A 23,014-nucleotide genomic window follows, 5' to 3' on the forward strand; every position below is an offset into this window, starting at 1 on the left:
CCCTGGGGTGGTTAGTTCTCTCCTTCCTTAAAATGGTAGTTAATTTCATGAGAATATGTTTGTAACATTATACAGAAGTGTTACAATATTTTTTATTTAGCATTGTTTTTTAACATTTATTTAATATTGTTTAACAATATTTAACATTGTTAAAAATGTAAATGTAGTAATTTAAATCAGTAAATAGATTTCGGTAAAATATAAATTTAAGCCTGTAATCACAGCATTTGGGAGTGGAAACAGGACGATCAGGAGTTCAAGGTCATCCTAAGCTACATAGGAATTTGAAACCAGCCTATGACACATGAGAGTCTGTCTCAAAAATAAATAAATAAGGGCCAACAAGATGGCTTACGGGATAAAGGCGCTTGCTGCCAAGCCTCATGACCTGAGTTCAATCTCAGGGATCCGCATGGTGGAAGGGGAGAACCAACTCCTACAACCCAGGCTGCAGAGTGAGTTCCTATCTCAGTAAAAAAAACTACAGGGGAAATCACGGAGGGGGAATTAACGGAAAGGTTTATAGACAGCAGTTCAAAACTGTAACAAGAGAGATATGAGCGTTGATGTCTTGACACAGGGCCTCCCGATGCAGCCCAGGCTGGCCTTGAACTTGTAGTGGTCCTCTTGTCCCTCCCTCCCCAGTGCTGGAACTGCAAGTGTGTGCTGCATGCCCCGTGCTGTCTGAGCTGTTTCTGGTCTCTTAGATGCTGGTTTTCTAGTCTGCAGGACTCTGGTGTAGCAAGGAGAACGTGACTTTTTTTAGTCACATGCTTGACCAGTAGCGATAAAGAGCTTGTGAATGAACAATCGTGTTAGCCATGATACATCTGTGTGTCTGCAGGAGCTTTCTTGATGGAATTGTTGCCATGATTTCAAAATCACTGTGTAGGTACTTCCCTAGCTCAGCTGATGTCGAGGAAAAATTACTAGAGTGTTGTTTTAAAAAATGCCTTGAAAATATTTTTCTCAGGCTGGAGAAATGGTTCAGTAGTTAAGGGCACTGCTGTTCTTCCAGAGGACCTGAGTTCAATTCCAGCACCCACACGGCAGCTCACACGGTCTGTAACTCCTGTTTCAGGGGATCCAATGCCTTTATACAGACATACATGCAGACAAGACACCAATATACATAAAATTTTGAAAAAAATAAATCAATTATTAAAAAATATTTTTTTCTGCTTATAGGACAGTTCAACATTTCTACAGAAGATTAAAACAAAAATATCTACTGAAACCGTTTTGGTAAATGATAGAACAAAAAAAAAGGCTTCAAGATTAATCTAGATGTCATAAAATAAGAGTATTTTATGTGTCTCTTTAGTAATATTATAATCTGTCATCATAAACTCTTATCAACTATAGTGTGAACTGGAACCTTGGCTTTAATGGTCTGACATCTTGCCTCAAATCTACTTAACGACTACATAACTAGGTAGACAGACTATGGAGCCACTGTTAATCATATTTCCCTAATCTTTAAAGCAGAGCTAATAATAGTGTTTGCCTGGTAGGATTGCTGTGATAAGAAGTGGGACAAGAAACCCAGAGTATTTAGTTATGTTTTTTTATTTTGTTTTTGTTTTTTTGTTTTGTTTTGTTTATTTTTGAGACAAGGTTTCTCTGTGTAGCCCTGGCTGTCCTGGATCTCACTCTCTAAACCAGGCTGGTCTTGAACTTACAGAGATTCGTTTGCCTCTGCCTCCTAACTGCTGGGATTAAAGGAGTGTGCCTGTGTTTTATGAACCTTAATAACTTTTTCACATTAGAAAATTGATACTTTTTGCAGAAAGATCAGAATTTGTTTAAGGTGGAAATCTGTCTCCTATTTTATTATTTTTGTCTTTTGCAAATATGGATGTAAATGAAATGGAGTGCATTGGATGATTTGTGTCTGTTTCCATGCCTTGTTCTGGGCAATCTAAGGTGCCGTCTGGACGGGAGACAACACAGCAGAATGGAAGTATCTGAAAATTTCCATCCCAATGTTACTCACCCTCAGTGTCTCAGGGATCTCTTTCTGTGGAGGTAAGCTGATTCCTGACTTGAGGTTTCCAGTGGGAGGAAATGAGAAGTGAGGGTCCTCAGTGGCCGTTAGCCGTTTGGGGCAAGGACGGATGCAGGGAAGAAATGGGAGGAGAGCAAAGGGGTTGTTTCAAAATTTATTGTACAGCCCGCTGTGGTGGCGCACACCTTTAATCCCGGCCCTCTAGAGGGAGACATAAGAGGATCTCTGAGTTCAAGGCCAGCCTGGTCTACATAGCAAACTCCAGGACAGCAGGCACTACAAAGAGAGACTCTATCTCAAATAAATAAAATAAACGTCTTACATGTATCTTGTCTGCATTGAGGACATGAAGTCAGGCAGGAGATGGGGAGTCTGTTTCATTCCCTCGTTCCCACAGCACTACCTCCAGAGACACAGTAACGGAGAGTTCCAGAAACATACTCTTCTTCTTGAGAGAATGAGAGCACTGCAAACAACTTAGCAAACGGAAAGCCAGCCTAGGTCTGAGTGAGCAGCCCAGCAGAGTGCTAGCCTGGTGTGCTCAAGGCCTTGGGTTTGATGGGCAGCAGCGTTGCCAAGGATCTAAGAGAGCCAGCCTTGACAGAATCACTTTCTGCTCAGCAGATGGAAGATTCTGTGACACAATTTAAGTGTGTTCTTCATTAAGATGTGCTCAGTTGGGACAGCGCTTGCCTAGCATGCAAGAAGCCCTCAGTTTGATCCCAGCCCTACACAAAGCCAAGTATGGTCACACATACCCAAGATCCCTGCACTAGGACGTGGAAATAAACGGCTCAAAGGTTCAAGGTTGTCCTTAGCTACTAGCAAAACCGAGGTCAGACCAGGCTATAGAAGACCCTGTCGAAGAAGATGTGACTGGAAATGGCTCTGTTAGTGATGTGCTTGCCACACAAACATGAGGACCTCAGTTCAGAAGCCCAACACACCTGTGAAAGAGCCCGGCACAGCGGCACATCCCTGTAACCCTGAGCTGGGAAGCGGGGCTACGAGGGTCCCTGTTGCTTCCTTGCCAGTCAGTCTAGCCAAAAATAAAGTGGAGAGTGATTGAGGAAGACACTGAAGTCAGCTTGTGGCCTCTACCTGCACATATACCTGCACACACACACACACACACACACACACACACACACACACACACACACACACAAAATGGATTTAGTTTCAAATACATGTCTGAGGGCATGCCTTCCCTGCCTGCTGAGAATTCAGTGCAGATAAGCAAACCAATATGAAGGTGCTTGGTATATACTGGCTGCAGTTGTAGCTGCAGGTCTGAATGCTTTTTATTCTCTTCAAAGATTAAAAAACAAATTAATATCACTTTTTGATAGATGTGTCTTTACGACATTGGTCCACATGCAAGAAATGCATGTCCTGCTCAAGGGGTGAGCATGAAATTCCACCTAAACCCCCAAGGCTGATGATTTGCTTTTTCAGTGATTGATATTGTTGTAGCCTTTGCTTTCAAAAGAAATAAATTACCAGCAGCCTTTCCTTTAGTATATAGACACACACCTAACCAGGGAGACATTGTGCAATTTCTGGGTAATGGAGGATCCAGAATACACAGGACAGCTGCTTTTACAGAAAAGCCTGTGACCTTTCCACGAAAAGGAAAAAGGAAAAAAAAAAAAAAACCAGAGCCTTCTGCCAGATCCCGGCATGGGCTGGTTTCCGTGGCTCAAACTCCTCTATTTGAGGCCATAGGTTTGCCTGTTGCATTGAGTGTGCACGTCGAGCATCTCCTCTCAGTTTTCAAGGCCTTATTTTACCTTAACACATCATTTATTCCAAGTCTGGTTTCTTCATCCCGTCTTTCTCCGTCTCACCAGCCGATGTGGGCGGCTTCATTGGCAATCCTGAGGCGGAGCTGCTGGTGCGTTGGTACCAGGCTGGAGCTTACCAGCCCTTCTTCCGTGGTCACGCTACCATGAACACCAAGCGGCGAGAACCCTGGCTGTTTGGGGAAGAGTACACCCGGCGGATCCGGGAAGCTATCCGAGAGCGCTATACCCTCCTACCCTACCTGTATTCTCTGTTCTACCGTGTGCACACGTCTTCTGAGCCTGTCATGAGGTAAAAGGGCGTCCTCTGTTTAGAGGCTCCAACAACCTACCAACAGATGCCCCCGTGATGAGGGACTGGAAAGGGGACAAAAGCCATGTGTTCAGTCAAGTTTCAATCCGCTTCACTGCCTGTTGTACACAGGGTGCTGGCTGCTGTGTGTGGGGTGCTGGCTGCTGTGTGGGGTGCTGTGTGTGGGGTACTGGCTGCTGTGTGTGGGGTGCTGTGTGTGGGGTACTGGCTGCTGTGTGTGGGGTGCTGGCTGCTGTGTGTGGGGTGCTGGCTGCTGGTGTGGGGTGCTGTGTGTGGGGTACTGCTGCTGGTGTGGGGTGCTGGCTGCTGGTGTTCTGTGTGTGGGGTACTGCTGCTGTGTGTGGGGTGCTGGCTGCTGGGTGTGGGGTGCTGTGTGTGGGGTGCTGGCTGCTGTGTGTGAGGTGCTGTGTGCTGGGTGTGGGGTGCTGGCTGCTGTGTGTGAGGTGCTGTGTGCTGTGTGTGGGGTGCTGGCTGCTGTGTGTGAGGTGCTGGCTGCCTGGTGTGGGGTGCTGGCTGTGTGTGGGGTACTGCTGCTGTGTGTGGGGTGCTGGCTGCTGGGTGTGGGGTACTGGCTGCTGGTGTGGGGTGCTGTGTGTGGGGTACTGGCTGCTGGGTGTGGGTGCTGGCTGACTGTGTGTGGGTGCTGTGTGCTGTGTGTGGGTGCTGACTGCTGTGTGTGGGGTGCTGTGTGCTGTGTGTGGGGTGCTGGTCTGTGGGGGGGTGCTGGCTGCTGTGTATGGGGTACTGACTGTGTGGGGTGCTGACTGTGTGTGGGGTGCTGACTGCGGTGTGGGGTGCTGACTGCTGTGTGTGGGGTGCTGACTGCTGTGTGTGGGGTGTGACTGCTGGGTGTGGGGTGCTGATGCTGGGTGTGGGGTGCTGATGCTGGGTGGGGGGCTGACTGCTGTGTGTGGGGTGCTGGTGTGGGGGGTGCTGTGTGTGGGGTGGGGTGGGGTACTGGCTGCTGTGTGGGGTGCTGGCTGCTGTGTGTGGGGTGCTGGCTGCTGTGTGTGGGGTGTGTGTGGGGTGCTGGCTGCTGTGTGTGGTGCTGGCTGCTGTGTGTGGGGTGCTGGCTGCTGTGTGTGGTGCTGGCTGCTGTGTGTGGGGTGCTGGCTGCTGTGTGTGTGGTGCTGGTGCGTGGTGGGTGCTGGCTGCTGTGTGTGGTGCTGGGTGCTGTGTGTGGGGTGCTGGGTGCTGTGTGTGGGTTGCTGGCTGCTGTGTGTGGGGTGCTAGCTCTTGTGTGTGAGGTGCTGGCTCTTGTGTGTGGGGTACTGGCTGCCGTGTGGGGTACTGGTGCCGTGTGGGGTACTGGCTGCTGTGTGTGGGGTGCTGGCTGTTGAAGACACAGAAGCTGCTGACTAGATCCTCTACTTATGATTATTGATATTTGCTGAGAGATGGAAATGTAAAGAATAAGGAAATTGCAGCTAAATAACTTTAGCATTTTATGCACTAGCCTCCTCATGAAAAATAACTTCCCACCGGGCAGCGGTGGCGCTCACCTTTAATTCCAGCACTCGGAAGCAGAGCCAGGCAGATCTCTGTGAGTTCGAGGCCAGCCTGGTCTACAGAATGAGATCCAGGAAAGGCACCAAAACTACACAGAGAAACTCATCTCAAAAAAAAAAAAAAAAAAAAAAAAAAAAAAAAAAAAAAAAAAAGGAAAAAATAATTTCCCTCCATCTGAGGCTTGATCTTACCCATAGAGTTGAACTTGAGGTGGGGATTTTTTTTTTTTTCCTAGCAAATAAATTCTACTTTGAAGGCCAAAACCAACTTTCTAGTTAGAGAAGAACATGCACAGAGTTCAGAGTCAGCAATTCTTAAACTTGCTTCAGACCAGACATTTCCTGGTGATTCTAATCATCAGCCAGCGTTAGAGACACCTGCTGTGTTACCATTAATAAATAACAAGTTTCATTTACTAAAAAAAAATAAATTGGGCTGGAGAGTTGGCTCAGCAGGTAAGCAGTTGTTGCTCTTAATAAGGACCTGGGTTCAATTCCCAGCACCCACATGGTACCTCACACCTGCCTGTAACTCCAGTCCTGGGGGATCCAATGCCCTCTTTGGGTACCCACAGGTACCAAGCATGCGTATGGTGCATCTCCATACATGCAAGCAAAACACTCATACACATAAAATAATTTTAAAACTCTAAAAACAGTTTTTCAATTAAAAAAATATCTTTTCCTTGGGCTGGAGAGCTGGCTCAGCAGTTAAAAGTGCTTATTGCTCTTGTAAAGGACCTAAGTTGGTTCCCAGCCTCAATGTCCAGCTCTAAGGGCTACAGTGCCTGCTTCTGCCTCTGAGAGCACTTCATTCAAATGGTACACACACACACACACACACACACACACACACACACACACACACTTAAATAAAATCATTCTCATAAAATTAAAGATGGTTAGAAGCAATAAGTTGCTATCTAAACACAGATATTAAAAGTTTTGTCATTTTTATGAACCTAAGTGACTCCTAGATGAGTTCTGTTAAACAATAACTATTTTAAAATCTTGGCAATTTTTCATCCTCCCCAAAAGTGTTACCAGCTTGAAAGCAATGAAAACTAGTTCCTTTCATCTAAATAAATAATGATTAAATGATACATGAAAGTCAGTGGCTGCAAGAAGTGGCACAGAATTGTCATTATAATAAAATGTGATTTTTTTTTTTTTGGCAAACATTTACTTTACAACAAAAAAAAATGTAGGCATTTAGGCTTGCCTTAGTTTTCACCTGTTAGAGTGATAGTCACTCAAAAGCTAGGAAAGCAGCACATAATAGAATTCTCAATGTTCCATTAGGACATCCAGGTCAATAGAAAGTTCTTTCACATAATAAATACAAAGTAACCTAGCAACTGCTCATAAGTTCTTTGGTCATATGAAAAAATATCTTGGCTCTTTGGTGCTTTCCAATTCCTTTTGGAGAGTGATAACACTGAAAAATAAGAATCTAATAAAACACTTAGCACCAAGAATAATAAAACATAATGATATTTTAAAATATGAATAATCCTGTTTCCTTTCCCCAGGCCTCTGTGGGTCGAGTTCCCTAATGACTTAGAGACTTTTGGTGTGGATGATGAATACATGCTGGGTAAGTATATATAGGTTAATTTTAGTAGTGATAGATGCTATAACTATGTTTTTATTATATTTTCTAATAAGACTACTCTAATCCCAAGAAAGACAACAATTAAAAAAAAAAAAAAGATTCCTTCACCCTTTTTTTTTTTAATTTTTGAGTCAGAGTCTTATTTCGCCCAGGCTGTCTTGGAACTTACTCTGTGATGATGTTGACTTCTGATCCCAAGTGCTGGCATTACAGGCACGCCTCATTACATCATACACATGGTGCTGGGGATTGGACCTAATGCCTCCTCATGCGTGCTAGACAAGTACTCTACCAACTCAGCCACAGCTCCAGCCTCCTCACCAAGTTTTAATTTGATAGTGAGACTATGGCTCTGGTCTGTTGTAATGTAGCCCTTACAATATAGTTCTTTTGATTTGGTGTTTTGGGTTTTGTTTGTTTTGTTTTGTTTTCTGAGACAGGGTTTCTCTGTGTAACAGCTCTGCTATCCTGGAACTTGCTCTGTAGACCAGACAGGTTGGCCTTGAACTCACAGAGATCCACCTACTCTGTTCTCAAGTGCTGGGATTAAAGGCATGTGCCACCACTGCCTGGCTTACAATATAGTTCTTATTAATGCCAAATAAATCCATTGTATTGGTGGGTGTGATCTGAGGGTTCTGCTTGGGGCTATTACCCCCAAAACCTGGTGATACTGCTATAGGAAGGGAAGTATGAAAAGTAGATCAGGTGCTATAGTAAAGACACAGGTGCCTGGACGGTGGTAGGCTCATCCTTTAATCCCACAACTCAGAGGCAGAGGCAGGTGATCTTGTGAGTTCAGAGCCATGGGCTAAATGAGTTCAGGAAAGGCGCAAAGCTACACAGAGAAACCCTGTCTCAAAAAACAAAAAACAAAACAAAACAAAAAAGAACAGGAACTTGCTCATGTGGTAGTGCTCATTTTTTTCCGATTGTGAGAGACAGGCGCTTTGTAGCTCAGAGCTTGCTGCTCTTATCAATGTCCAGAGAAATGCGCATAGCTACCATGAGCTACTGTCTTTGAGAAACCCAAATCTAAAAAAAAAAAAAAGAATGGGGCTCAAAAAACAAGGCTAGATATTGAGACCCAAAGAATGAATTACATTGTAATAGTAGAAACCTCCGAATATAAATAATAATGATAACGATAATAACAATTACAGTAACAAGAATCCTTGAAGATATCATTCAGGGCATGCTCTTGTATAACGTGCCAAGGCTCTGTGTTCAATTCCTGGCACTTGAGGCTTCAGCTTAATAGTCACTGCCTTGGAGAAATGTCTTTCATCATTCCTTACTTCCTTATACCTTAGTTTTATCCTCCCCACTCAAAGTCAGTCCTGCCTCTTAGGTAATTTTCATTTTGCTTTGTACTTTTACCTCTTTCCGTATTTGTTTTAACCCTAATTCACTTTTATTTATGTAGTTACCTTTTAATGTCTGTCTTCCTCATTACTACAAACTCCATGAAGGTTGGAGCCATGTTTATTTCCTTTACTCCTATGTCCTCACAGCCTAGCATGGTGCCTGGAACTCAGTGAATAAATCTTTATTGACCAATAGAAACAATTCAAGATAGGCATAATGGTGCATGCCTATAATCCCAACACTCACAATACTAAGGCAGGAGGATCAGGAGTTCAAGGTGCCTGGGTTACATAGTGAGACACTATAAATAAAGCTTTAAAGTGAATTAATTAGTAGATGCACTTTACACATGTGTGACACCAATATGAAAGAAAAGTAACACTCCAGGCTGTCCTTGAGAGAAGTACAGATCTGCAATGGTAACTGTGTATTGGGATAATCTTGTACACTGTGAAGATGTGTCTCTGCCAAGGCCCCTTCTGATTGGTTTAATAAAGAGCTGAATAGCCAATAACTAGGCAGAAGAGGCCAGGACTTCCAGGGGGAGAGAGAGGATCTCTGGGGAAGAATCTGAGAGGCAGTGAATTTGCCAGTGAGACCCAAAGCAAGTTGGATGTACAATATGGAGGAGAGGTAATGAGCCATGTAGCAGAACTTAGACTAATATAAACGGGTTAATTAAGTTATAAGATCTAGTTGAGAACAAGCCTAAGCTAAGGCCGAGCTTTTATACTTGATAAAAAGGTCTCTGTGTCCTTATTCGGGAGCTGGTGGTCTAAAGAAAGTCCAATGACAATAACTTCCCAAGCAAAGGGGCCTGAAGCGTCGCCCTGGCCAGACTTCTAGATAGCATGAGGCCCACTCTAACAGCGTCTTTGTAGCAAGCCGTGAAGCACTTGGGGAGGTGCAGTGGTGCTTTGGGATTGTTGGCATACCAGTAGGGATGCAGAAAATGACACTGAAACTGAGCATGGCTGCTCAAGCCTGTAAGCCTAGCATTCAAAAAGCTGAGGCAGGAGGATCATCCCAAGGCCAGCCTGGGGTGCAGAGCAAGTTCCAGGTCAGTCTTGGCTACATAGCAAGACCTGTCTCAAAAAAAAAACAAAAAAAACAAAAAAAACCCTAAAAGTAAAAAACTAAAGCAAATAAGCACACAAGGTGCAACAGAATATTTCAGAGTCCCTGCCCATCATCCTAACAGCCACAAGTGGGTTGAATCTGGTACCTTTTTGAGCCCTGTCCTTTTTCTACCAGTGCTTCTCTCTGGTGAATTGTTCAGCTCACATAGTCTCTGCCTTATAGAAGATCATGTGATCTTAAGATCACAGTAGTGTCCAGTGAAGTGAGAGGAGCTTCCAGATCTCCTGTAATGATGCTCAGTGTTATCTCCTCTCCATTTTTCAGGAAGTGCTTTCTTGGTTCATCCAGTCACAGAACCACAGACCACCGCGGCCGATGTATTCCTGCCAGGGTCAACTGAGGTAAGAGCAGTAACAGACATATCCTGTGTCTCCTAGCTCTCATGCCTGCATCTCTCTTGGGAAAGAGATTGCTTCAGCTTGCCGTTGTGAATTTGCCTCAGGTGACTGTAGGTTTTCCCCGGTCATGACTGTTCTCTGAAGTTGACAAACTTGATGGGGGAAGGTGGAGAAGATGAACAGGTGACGACAACCTCAGGGAGGTTTTTGCTTTCTCACTTTGATTTGTATAAGTGAGTCCTTATGGAGATGGGGGGCATGGCCTTAAGGTAGAGGATTTATTCCACCCAGTTACTTTGTGGGACTCTTTTTGATAGTTGAACAACTAACCTCCTTTGCTAGGGCTCCCAGATAAGAGTTAGGACCTTGTCTTGGAATCTCCTACTCATCCCCACAAGAGGCAATGCTGCAGGGGTAATCAGGTTCCCGTGGGTTTCCCTCCAGGTCTGTTTCTTCTCTGATGCTCTTCTTTTCTCTGCCTCGTGTCTGGTTGATTTGTTTGCCGTGTGCTTTCCTTTCCTTGTTTTTTCCTACTTACGGTTACAAGTGTTGAGTTGGTTTGTTTATTGTGTGAGCATGATGAGGAAGGTGTGTGTGTCAGTGTGTGCACAATGAGGAAGGTGTGTGTGTCAGTGTGTGCACGATGGGGAAGGTGTGTGTGTCAGTGTGTGCAGTGGGGGGTGGTGTCAGTGTGACATGGGGAAGGTGTGTGTGTCAGTGTGTGCACGATGGGGAAGGTGTGTGTGTGTGTGCAGATGTGTGTCAGTGTGCACGATGGGAAGGTGTGTGTGTCAGTGTGTGCACGATGGGGAAGGTGTGTGTGTCAGTGTGTGCACGATGGGGAAGGTGTGTGTGTCAGTGTGTGCACGATGGGGAAGGTGTGTGTGTCAGTGTGTGCACGATGGGGAAGGTGTGTGTGTCAGTGTGTGCACGATGGGGAAGGTGTGTGTGTCAGTGTGTGCATGATGGGGAAGGTGTGTGTGTCAGTGTGTGCATGATGGGGAAGGTGTGTGTGTCAGTGTGTGCATGATGGGGAAGGTGTGTGTGTCAGTGTGTACACGATGGGGAAGGTGTGTGTGTCAGTGTGTGCACGATGGGGAAGGTGTGTGTGTCAGTGTGTGCACGATGGGGAAGGTGTGTGTGTCAGTGTGTGCATGATGAGGAAGGTGTGTGTGTCAGTGTGTGCACGATGGGGAAGGTGTGTGTGTCAGTGTGTGCATGATGAGGAAGGTGTGTGTGTCAGTGTGTGCACGATGGGGAAGGTGTGTGTGTCAGTGTGTGCAGGTAGAGATCAGAGACCATCATGGAGTCAGTTCTCTCCTCCCCCTCCGTGTGGGTTCTGGGGAGCAAATTCAGGTGTCCAGGCTTCACCATTGTCTTCTGAGACACCTCACCAGCCCAAGCAAGAAGTTTGTACAAGTCAGTGGACTACTGTGTCACACTGCAACTTCCAGGACGAGCGTTTTAATATTTTTCCCTTCCCTCACCCCTTTTTTCTCTGAAACGTTGATTTACTTGGGGAGGGAGCATGCAGAGACAGAGGGCAGATGCAAAGGGACAGGAAAATAACTGGGATAAAGATACATGGTGTAAAAGACACATAGAAAGAACCATGGAGGCATCATCTCATCTTTCACCCACACCAAGTTCCTAGCTATCATGCATATCTCCCTAGCACAGTGGTGTGATGGTGGAAGTTTCTGTCCTGCCAGCAGCTCCCAAATACCCAGCAGCCACTTCCCAAATAATTAACAAAGAGGTTTAATGTTACTTATAAATGCTTGGCCTATAGCTCAGATTGTTACTAATTAGCTCTTACATTTAAATTAACCCATAATTCTTATCTCTGTTTAGCCACGTGGCTTGGTACCTTTGCTCAGTACAGCATTCTCATCCTTGCTTCCTCTGTGCCTGACTAGCGACTCCTGACTCCACCTTTCCTCTTCCCAGCATTCTTAGTTTGGTTACCCCACCTACACTTCCTGCCTGACTACTGGCCAATCAACATTTTATTAAACCAACTCGAGTGACAAATCTTTACAGAATACAAGAGAATTATTCCACAGCAGTAGTGGGTTGTTAAGTAATTAACTTTTGAATGTACAGATGGACAAGGAATGGTCTTTAGTCTATCAATCATACCCCTTTGGTAACTTCTTCTTCTTCTTCCTCCTCCTCTCTCTCTTCTTTTTGAGATGGGGTCTCATGTATCTCAGGCTATCTTTGAAATTTAAGATGAACTTGAACTTCTGATCCTCCGACTAGGGTTACAAGCATGTACCTCCATGCCCAAGTACTACATGCCCAAGTGCTACATCCAAGTACCATGCCAAGTCTACCATGCCAAGTGCACATGCAAGTACACATGCCCTACATGCCAGCTCATGCCCAAGTGCCACCATGCCCAATTTATCCTATGCTGAGGATTGAACACTGGGCTTTGTGCATGCTTTGGGATTTTCTCTTTTTTTCTTTTCTTCTTCTTCTTCTTCTTCTTCTTCTTCTTCTTCTTCTTCTTCTTCTTCTTCTTCTTCTCCTTCTCCTCCTCCTCCTCCTCCTCCTCCTCCTCCTCCTCCTCCTTCTTCTTTTTGTGACAGGGTTTCTCTGTGTAGCCTTGGCTGTTCTGGAACCCACTTTGTAGACCAGGTTGGCTTCAAACTCACAGAGATCTGCCTGCCTCTGCCTCCTGAGTCCTGGGATCAAAGGCAGGAGCCACCACTGCCCAGCTTGGATTTTCTTAAAAGAATATGTGGGATCTGGTAATGCAAGCCCTTAATTCCAGCAGGAAGATTATAAGGCCTAGCTGGGCTACGTAGTGAGTTCAAAACCAGCCTGGGTAACTTAGTAAAACCCTGTGTCCAATAAAAAGTAAAGAGAGCAGGAGATACACTTCAGTGGTAAATTCCTTAGGATGCCTGAGACCTTAGGTTCAATCCCAAGTAGTACATGTGCATGTGAATTACACACACACGGGTTTGGGGGGTGTTCTTTCTAACTTCTTCCACAAATTTTAATTATATGTATTGAACTTTCTTTTTATTCCTTCCTTCCTTCCTGGTATTGCAAGACAGCTTTATTATAGGGCAAAAGGAAGTAGTCACTGGGTAAGTGCAGGCTTCTCAGGACAGAGATTGCTCATACTCTCTTTTCAATAGAGTCTGCTACTTTTTAGGTCTGGTATGACTCTAAGACATTTGCACAGTGGAAAGGAGGCTGTACTGTGAAGATTCCAGTAACCTTGGATACTGTAAGTTATTTTCAGAGTATTATTTTTACCTATTTAGCTGCATTGGTCTGTTCAGAATACAGCCTGGGTGGTAGACAACAGAAATTTATCTGCCCATAGTTCTAAAGGTATAAGACCTATACCAAAGTGCCAGCTGACTCAGGTCCTCCTGGCACGTGGGGGTAATGGGATGGGGAGAGGAAGGGGACAGTGCTCTTGTAAATGGGGCTGGGGAGTTGGCTCAGTGGTTACGAGTGCTGTTGCTCTTGCAGAGGACCTGAGTTTGCTTCCCAACACCCATATGGTGGCCACAACCACCTGCAGGTGATCCAACACCTCCTATCTCGCCCCCACAGGCACCAGGCACACGTGCGGTGCACATACATACATACAGGCAAAACACTTACCCAGTTAAAATAAAATAAAAAATAAGAAAGTGTTCTTGTGAGGATACTGTTCCTATCATATCAGGACTTATCCTTATGACCCTGTCTCCAGATATAGTCACTTCAGTGTGTGGGGCTTCAGCATATGAATGGGAGGCACAAGCATCCTGTTTATGGTGTATTTCTGTAAAAAGCGAACCAAGGCTGTTCGCGTTTGACGTAACAACACATACATGTACACACAGCCTTGGGCTGTGCTTGGGAGAGGATTTGGGAAGCAATGGGAGTGACTGCTGAAGGGTATAATTTTCTTTTAGAGGGGTTGATAGGGTTTTAAAATTGACTGTGGCTACAGTTACAGGACTCAGTATATTGAAGTGGTTTGTGTAGATTTTGAAGCATATGAATTATACCAATAAGCTGTTAAGATATGCAAAGAGTTTAAAAATATATATACTCTGACTCATGGCGTGGAATATCGAGGATGAACAACTCTTTCCTGTATATCTACTCAGTGTCTAAGAACAGTACACTGAGAACAGAAACAGTGGGCTCTGGGATGCCAAATCCAATGTCAAAAAGTGAGAGGAGTAACTCTGGGCCTCCAGACGAGAGAACGCATCAGTTACGAGATTCTACTCAAAGCGGCCATCCCACCGAATCACGAGCATGACCACAGGCCCTGTAGAATGAAGATTAATAGGATGGTGGTGTTATTTTTCCAAATTGTCATCCAAGGTTTCTTATAAAGAAAGTGGTTCCAGACATCAACTTTCAGATCCAGAGAAGACCTTAGTAACCTTCTAACCTAATTCCTTTGTCTTAGTCACTGTTCTGTTGCTGTGAAGGGACACCATGACCAAGGTAACTCTTATAAAAGAATGTATTTAATTGGAGGCTTGCATACAGTTTCAGAGGCTAAGTCCATCATCATCATGGCAGGGAGCATGGCAGGTTGCAGGCAGACATGGTGCTGGAGAACTACATCCTGGTCTGCAAGCAGAGAGAGGCACTGGGCCTAATGAGGGCTTTGAAACTCCAAAGCCCACCCCTAGGGACACACTTCCTCTAAAACAGCACGCCGCAGTCCTCCTAATTCTTTGAAATCATACCACTCCCTGGTGACCAAATATTCGAATATATGAGCCTATGTGGGCCATTTCTATTCAAAGCACCATGCCCTTCATTTGCACATGAGGAAACTGATAGAAGTGAATTTTTTTGTCCAGAATCACTACTGGGTTGTGGCAGAGCTAAGACAAGTCCCTCCCACTCCCTGGAAGTTCTCTGAACTCTGAGTCTGCAGCCCATCCCACTGTAACTTTGTTCTTTGGGTTGTTTGTTTGTTTGTTTGTTTAAAGAAGGAAGGAATAAAAAGAAAACAAGAAGAAAGTTGGCTTTCCTTCTTGCTGCTTGTGAATTAAGTTGGGGGGAGAATATCTTGACTACGGTCTCTCCAAATCACACATGTTCTTGTCCTCTCCTCTTTGCTAACACTTTACTCAGAGAAAAGCACAGGCACTCCTGTGATCTGGGTGACTCCTTACCAGCAGCAAGAAGCCCACCAGGCTGTCCTGCAGAGAGCCATGGCAAAGGGCTGATGGTGCAGCCACGCCCACACCCCTGCCGTCAGCTTCACCTCATGTTCTGTGATGGTTCCTGGAGCAGAAGCAGCTTCTGCGCCTCAGAACGGAGGCGGTCATCCTGCTGACCCAGTCAAGCAGGAAAAGAGAAGTGTGCAGACGTGGTGAGAAAGGGCATAAGTCACCTCCTCAGACACAGGACACTTTGTGTACACTAGTGCTATTGGGCCCACCTACATAAACAGAAAAATCCACTCTTTAGCATGGCTCTAGAATAACATGCTTGTTATTTTATTGACAAGGATGTTAAAGATCTAAAATAGAAGTCCTTTCTGATCAAGTTGAAAAACGAGTTATTATTTTTTTTTTATTCCTCTGGGCCTCTAATAGGATGAGCAGAATAAAATTCATCATTTAAATGAAAAAGAGGCAAGTTAGTTTTTGTCACCTTGACATACACCAGAGTCACCTGGGAAGAGGGAGCCTCAGTTGAGGAACTGCCTCGGTCAGATTGGCCTGTAGCAAGTCTGTGTGGCCTTTCCTGGATTGTTGATTGATGCTGGAGGGTCCAGCTCGCTGTGGGTGGTACCACCCCAGGGCAGGGGTCCTGGGAGGTATAAGGAAGGTAGCTGAACACACTCCCGAAGGAAACCATTAGCAGTGTTTCTTGTGATCTCTGCTTCAGTTCCTGTCTCCGGGTTCCTGTCTTGACTTCCCTTGACCAGGGACTATAAGCCGGGAGATGATATAAACTCCTTCCTCCCCACCCCCAATTTTCTTTCAGTCAGTGTTTTATCACAGCAACAGAAGCCAAGCTAAGACAGACAAGTGTAGTTAATAAATTGGGGGATGGTAGATAGTTGCCCCAATAATTTAAAATATGATGACTTGGGACCAGTGAGTTAGCTCAGGGCCTGTCATGCAAGCCTGACAACCTCAGTTCAATTCCCAGGACCACATGAAGACACGTGTAAAGAGAGAACTAACTTCACAAAGTTGTCTGCTGACCTTCACACACATGCCATGACATGGACGTGTCACACACACATACACACAAAGCAGTAGTAACGAATAATAAATACACAATCATTTTAATGGGCCATTAAAGTTTTCTTTTAATTCCACAGTCCCCATGCTTGCCATTTCCCTGCCCACAAATATTCTTTGCTCGAGTCTATATCTGTAAAGAGTTTGGATCTCATACGGTGAAATATTTAAAAATTCTACTTGGAAACTTTCTTGTATGGGTATGTCGCCCCTGAGAGTGCTGCTCTGTTGCAGATACCAGTGTTTCAACGAGGCGGAAGTGTGGTGCCAATAAAGACAAGTGTGGGAAAGTCCACAGGCTGGATGACTGACTCCCCATATGGACTCCGGGTTGCTCTAAGCATTCAGGTATTTGGAAAGCCCGGTTACCTCTCCCCCTTCTATTCCATCTCTTGGCCTTTTTTTTGTTTTGTTTTGTTTTTGTTTTTCGAGACAGGTTTCTCTGTGTAGCTTTGCGCTTTCTGAACTCATTGTAGCCAGGCTGGCTCACAAGATCCGCTACTCTGCTCCGTGCTGGATTAGCGTGCGCCACCGCGCTCATCTCTTGGCCTTTTGAGGGTATGAAAAAGGAATGAATCTCATACGAAACAGTGCCCCTGGTGTTTATCTCAAAATCAAGGGCTGAATCATTTCTGAATCTCTGTGAAGTCTGCCCTTCCTGGCATTTTTCTTAGGAACGCTGAGATCCAGGAATATGCAAATGTGTTTCTTGGGCATGTAACGTCTATCTCTCAGGTTGGCGTTGCTACTGGAATAACATTTATTATGCAGCCTGCCCCTGAAGATTAGTTCTGAAACTCAGTCTCCTACAGAAGAGGGCCATAAAACAATGTGTCTTAACTATTTTGGGTATACCTAACCCATTCAGTGACTTCTGTTCTCATCAGGCAGCTCAAATCACTAACATCTCCTTGAGTATGGCTTGGGAGTGTTGAGAGTGTCTTCTGAGCCAAGTGAAACCTGTGTTATACACATCTCTTATCCATTTACCCTAATACCTTACAGAGCCAAATACATATTCTTGTTATAGTTATGTTTATATTAATATTGTAAAATAGGTAAATTACAGCTTTCTTTTCCATGCATTATTGAAGCTTGTCTTCTTCAGCCAAACTGTGGTCTAGGGTCCATGTGGGGTCCCAGAATGAATGCAATCAGCTGGAGACCCATCCTGCAGCAAACACTGTTGATACGTAACCTGCCATGAGGAGGACTGTAGTGTTTGGCTGCAAAAGGCTTCCTCCCCACTTTGAGTAGGAAGGGCTTCTAAAGACAGTTGATTTCATCTATTGTACAGTGATATTTTCCAGCTTCAGTTCTGTGAACTTTCTTGTCACGTTCTAGGATAGTATTTCACGGAAGCCATTACTGATCATACTTCACATTTAAATTTCCTTCAGCAAAGTCTAGCTCTTGGTGCTCCTCTGTGTAACCTCGCTGTCCGTGTTATTTTATTACCTGCTCAGGAGTGACTGGATAGTGAGTGTGTAAGGAACTTGTGTGCAGTTGGGCAGCTTGGATACTTACCTTTGCAGACTTGTCACTGATTTTCAGAAGTTACTCTTTCCTTTTAGAAGATGACTTTTTTTTTTCTCTATAAAACTTGCCGTTAGCCGATCCTCTGTGATTCGCTCTGCAGGCTTCTGCTGAGGGAGAGCTGTATCTGGATGATGGCCATTCATTCCAGTACCTCCACCAGGACCAGTTCTCACGCCGCAGCTTTTCCTTCTGTTCCGGCGTCCTGACCAACAGGTGAGGCAGCGAGCTACAAGGCCGCGACTCTCCTTCCATATGCTACCCTCCTGGCATCTTCAACTAAGTGGATAGCTCAAGTTTTCAATTGCTGTTTAGCGGTTTGAGAGCTGGCTTGTGGGTTAAAGAGCCTTGGTTGCTCTTGAAGAAGACCCAAGTTCACTCCCCAACATCAATATGGTCTGTAACTCCAGCTGCAGGGGATCTGACCCCCCCTCTTCTGACCTGTAAGGGCATGTACTTACATACATGTAGCCAAAACATTCATGTTTGTAAAATAGAGATTACTAATAAAAAGTCTTGAAGCTATTATTTAGATAAATGAGTGGTGAAGGCCATTTGTGTTTTCAGTTACTGACCCTGAAAGGTCCTTATTTCTTGTCCTTATCTTCTTTTCCCCAGCTGCCTACAAAATAAAACTACTTAGCTTAAGTACTCACTAATACCATCCTTCTTCCATGCACCAATTAATTAAATACCCGCTTTCCTTCGGTCTGATTATAATGTCCAAGCTATGCTGTGTCTTTCGTGTCCTTCAAACAATTTAGGGAGATTGATGTGGTCCCTGATTCCCTAGTCCCTGGTGCATACAGCTGTCTGTTTTCATCTCTTTGTCCCACTGAATATGGCTCCTGTATGGACCGTGAATCCATAGAGACAGACAGGAAGAACTCAAAAGGATAGGGATGTTGACCCGGTGACCAATTAAAAACCCCATGTCTCTCCTTTTCCTAATACCATCTGTATGTGTTCCAGGTGTGCTGATGGGAAGGGTCATTATCCCAGCAAGTGCATAGTGGAGCAGATCTTGGTCTTAGGCCTTAGGGAGAAGCCATCTTCTGTGACTACCCACTCATCTGGTAAGCAAACAGTTCATTCTCACTTCAGCATTTGTCCTGTAAACACAGAAGTATCTGCTATGAAGAGATTTGTTCCCAGACTGTCAAGCAATGGCTAAGGCAATCTCTGCCCTTCTGGGTTGGTTCTCTAGTCTCCAGAGTGAGCAGGGCTAACCTGCTTCTCTCCATGAATTGGTCTTTCTGCCCACAGTTAACATAAGAGACATTATTGAAGGCCTGTAATAGTATTCTAGGTGTTTCTTAATTTGTAATAGGGTACAGGCATCTTCAGCTCTGGAGATTCTTAGTGTTTTAAAGGACTAACGTGAGGGATGGTGTAGAATTGTGCCCTCCCTCACCTCCTGCATGTCTTGAACAGATCACTCTGTTCCTTATAATTTCTTTCCAACCGGGAGCATACTCCAAACAATTAGACTTTTCACGTTTTAAAACATTCACAGGAAGTCATGAATAAAAGTGCTACCCGGTTCTCCTACGTGAGGTGTAACATTGTTTGAGAGCACCAGACAACGCATCAGATTTGGAGGGGAAAAAGGGTTTTTTCTCCTGGTTTCTCACAGTGCCTTTTTATTGTTTTGCTATTTAGATGGTAAAATTCAGCCTGTAGCTTTTACATACTACGACAAAACATCCGCCCTGAGTCTGGAGAGGCTTTCCCTGAGTGTCATTGATGACTGGGAGGTCCACATCAGATGATGAGCCGGTGTCCTGGTGATGAGAGTGGAAGCCTCCTGACCGCCCACCCTTCTGTGAGATCTGTGCCGCCATCTAATTTCTTCCCTGGAAAAACTGATACTGTGCTTCTCTCTGGTGTGCGATGACCAGTAGATTTCAGATTTGAAGATTTCAGGTGCAGTGGCCCACTCCTGTAATCACGGCCCTCAGGAAGCTAAGGCAGAAGGATCGTGAATTCAAGACCAGCTTAAGCTCTATCACAAGACCTTGTCTCAAAGAGTCAAAAAGAAGATTTCAAATTTCACATCTGAAGATGTATTGTTGACACACTGTACACACGGTGCTCTTCCCACAGATCTGCAAAGCCCTGAGCCACTGATAGAGCAGCCTGACCTGGAGCCACTCAGGAGGCCCATTTGCGGGGCTTGCCTCGGGCTGTGCAGCCCAGTCTCTCTGGCTGTTGCAGCCATGGAGTTGCCCAAACCAACCTCCAGATAGATGGCAGTGCCTGGTACTCTCAGGGTGCCTTCCCCGACAGCAGCGCAGGCCCAACGGTGCCCTCTCCTGCAGACACTACATAGGCCTGGCTTTGGAAAGTTCTCCCTAGAGAGTGAGTCGGGAGTGCAAGGGTTCGTGTCCCTTTCTTAGACTCCAAAGCACCAAGTCAATCTTCAAATTAGATTTACTCCTTTTAATTATATTTTACTAAGTACTCTCTACTAACCAAAGAATATTTATAACATGAATAAGCTATAATTAGTAATAATGAAATAAATATCCATGTCCCACAGGTGAACTTCAAAAATAGAGCACAGGCTTGGGACTATAGTAACACAAGTAAGAGGCCCTTGTCTCAGACACAATCAGTAATCAAAATAAGTAATATTTAATACACTGTCTTTAAAAATCAAAATGAATACAAAAAAAAAAACCCAAAAAACTCCAGGCTAAGCAAAAGATTTTAAATGAAGACAGCTCAGTGTTACTGGCTTCCTTTAGCACTGGATTACCATACGGCTTGGCGCGGGCTTGAATATTGCAACCCAGCCCTTGCATCAGAGCCTCTGGCTCTGGGGACCCCAAGACTCCCTGCTGTCTGCTTCAGCAGCTATTGGGGGGCCTCAGTTTCTCAGCAGATGGGCCTCACTACATTTCTTCCACTTAGCTACCTGCCTCCCTTTCCTTAACCTCAGTACCCTCCCTTGCCGCCACCAACACAATCTTACCACCCTCCAGACCCAATCCAAATCCTGCTTTTCCATGAAGACTTCTAACCTATCACCCCAACCCCCCAGTGCCCACTGGCAGCGATTTTGCCCTTCTCTGAAATGCTGCCCCACAAATAGTTGTGCCCTGCTTTGCATCCGCAAGGATGTGCCTTAGTCCTATAAGTAGGACTCTGTATTTCCCTACTGGAGTGTATGTTCCTTAAGATCATGTCATGTTCCTCTCATATCTCATATATTTCAAACTGTGGTACTTTGAATGAAAAATGCCCCCCATAGGCCCATATGTTTGAACACCTGGTCCCCCATTGGTGGCACTGTTTGGGGAGGTTGTGGAACTTTGAGGAGGTACATCCTTACTAGAAGAAGTGTGTCACAGAGGGTGGGCTTTGATCAGCTATAGCCTCATTCCAGTTCCTGTTTGTTTGCTCTGCTTCCTGTGTACTGTTGAGATGTGAGCTTTCTCTCAGCCACCTGCTCCAGCATCTGCTGCCAATGCCTCCTTTGCTGTTATGGACTCTCCCTATGGAATGTAAGCCAAAATAAATTCTTCTGTAAGTTGCTTTTGGTCATGGTGTTTTATCACAGCTTTCCTCTTCATTTGCTTCCTGGTCATGAGGTAGATGTTTTTGCTTTGCCACAAGTTTCTCCAATGGGCCTTTTTACAGGCCCAAAACTGTAGACAAATTTCTAAACAGTCTTATTAAATAAGAAACACAGAGCCAAATACAGGGGTGAAAGCTGTAGAGATCAGAGTGAGAGCCACCAACTAACCTTAGCTCACCACTCCATCATAGCTTCCCAAGAGAACCAAACAAGCTTCTTCCTGTCTAACCTGCACCTTTCTTGCCTTGCTCATTGACTTTAAGCCCAGCCATCACTTCTCCTCACTGCCTGTCTATACAGACCTCCAGGTCTCTATGGTTGGTACTGGGATTAAAGGCGTGTGTCACCACGCTTGGCTATGTCCTTGAACACACAAGGACTCTGCCTGCCATGTGATTGGATTAAGGGCATGTGCTGCCACTGCCTGACTTTTGTTTACAGCTGGCTATGACCTCTGATCTCCAGGCAAACTTTATTTATTAACATACAAATAAAATATCACCACACAAAACAATGGAGCTAATTGATATGGGCACGAACCTCTAAAACTGTGAGCCAAAATAAACGTTTTTGTCCATATAAGTTAATCATCTCATTTATTTTGTTGTAGAGATGGACAGCCAATTGATACCATGAATGAATAGCCATTCAATCCAACCTAACCCCAAAGTGATATTAAATTCAGACCTTTTCTAACCACTTTGCTGAGTGCTTAAGACATCCTAACACAGTTTTAAATGTATTACATGAGTTAACTTGTTTAATCCTTACACAAGCCCAACTATGGAATGACTCTCATCATACCAGTTTTAGGTGAGAGAAGACTCATAGGAGGAAAAGTTGAGGTAACTCAGCTAAAGTTACACACTCGCAGCCCGGAGTGGCCAACCTAGCCTTTGAACCTGGAGAGCCAGCCTTCAGAAACTGCTCTCCTCTAGTCTCCTTCAAGAGCAGTGATGCCTCGGGCATTTTCTTGGAGGGACAGGAAGATAAGCTGATGGTTCCAGTAACGGAGACATAGGGTTCCTTCAAGTTTCATTACCAGGATTCATAAGCCTATCATACTCCCTTTCTTTGTGTGTGTGTGGGGGGGGGTGTATGTGTGTATACATGTTTTTGTGTGTGAGTGTGGGCATGCACATATACACATGTACCTTGGCACACAGAGGACAACCTGGGGTGTTGGTCCTTGCCTTCCACCTCTTTTTGTTGTTTGATGCTGCATAGGTTGGCAACCTGGCCTGTGGTAGGGCTCCTCTGTCTGTGTTTCCCATCTCTGTAGATGAGCTGGGATGGCAGACATGCTACTTCACGGGGGAGCTCAGATCCTCTCACGTGTCTGGCCAGTGCTTTGTCACTGATCCATCTCTCCTACCCTGTGCCCCCTATTTCAGCTGCCACTTCCTACCCTTTCCTGCGTCTTCTAAACTTGGATCTGTGAAGCTGGTCACTTAGGAATAGGCACAGCTGCAAGCTGAGACAAGCCTCTATTAGGCCAGACAGATGTATCCATCTCATTATGATGTGGAGAGCAACCACCATGGGTGAAAACCAGGGG

The 23,014-nt window shown here is 45.0% G+C and overlaps 1 protein-coding gene across 1 annotated transcript in view; it reads left to right on the forward strand.

Moving 5' to 3' along the window:
* Window positions 1–21,412, forward strand: part of Ganc (glucosidase alpha, neutral C) — a 55,126-nt gene extending 33,714 nt beyond the window's left edge. The window contains exons 16-24 of the mRNA XM_028854468.2: window positions 1,927–2,028; window positions 3,862–4,105; window positions 7,167–7,231; window positions 10,022–10,098; window positions 13,268–13,342; window positions 16,572–16,685; window positions 17,977–18,089; window positions 18,846–18,949; window positions 19,536–21,412. Coding sequence (XP_028710301.1) covers window positions 1,927–2,028; window positions 3,862–4,105; window positions 7,167–7,231; window positions 10,022–10,098; window positions 13,268–13,342; window positions 16,572–16,685; window positions 17,977–18,089; window positions 18,846–18,949; window positions 19,536–19,645 — 1,004 coding nt within the window. The 3' untranslated portion in view covers window positions 19,646–21,412. The remainder of the gene's footprint in view (window positions 1–1,926; window positions 2,029–3,861; window positions 4,106–7,166; window positions 7,232–10,021; window positions 10,099–13,267; window positions 13,343–16,571; window positions 16,686–17,976; window positions 18,090–18,845; window positions 18,950–19,535) is intronic.
* Window positions 21,413–23,014: the final 1,602 nt, after the last annotated feature.

The sequence above is a fragment of the Peromyscus leucopus genome, chromosome 4, assembly GCF_004664715.2.
Source record: "Peromyscus leucopus breed LL Stock chromosome 4, UCI_PerLeu_2.1, whole genome shotgun sequence".
Classification (NCBI taxonomy): domain Eukaryota; kingdom Metazoa; phylum Chordata; class Mammalia; order Rodentia; family Cricetidae; genus Peromyscus; species Peromyscus leucopus.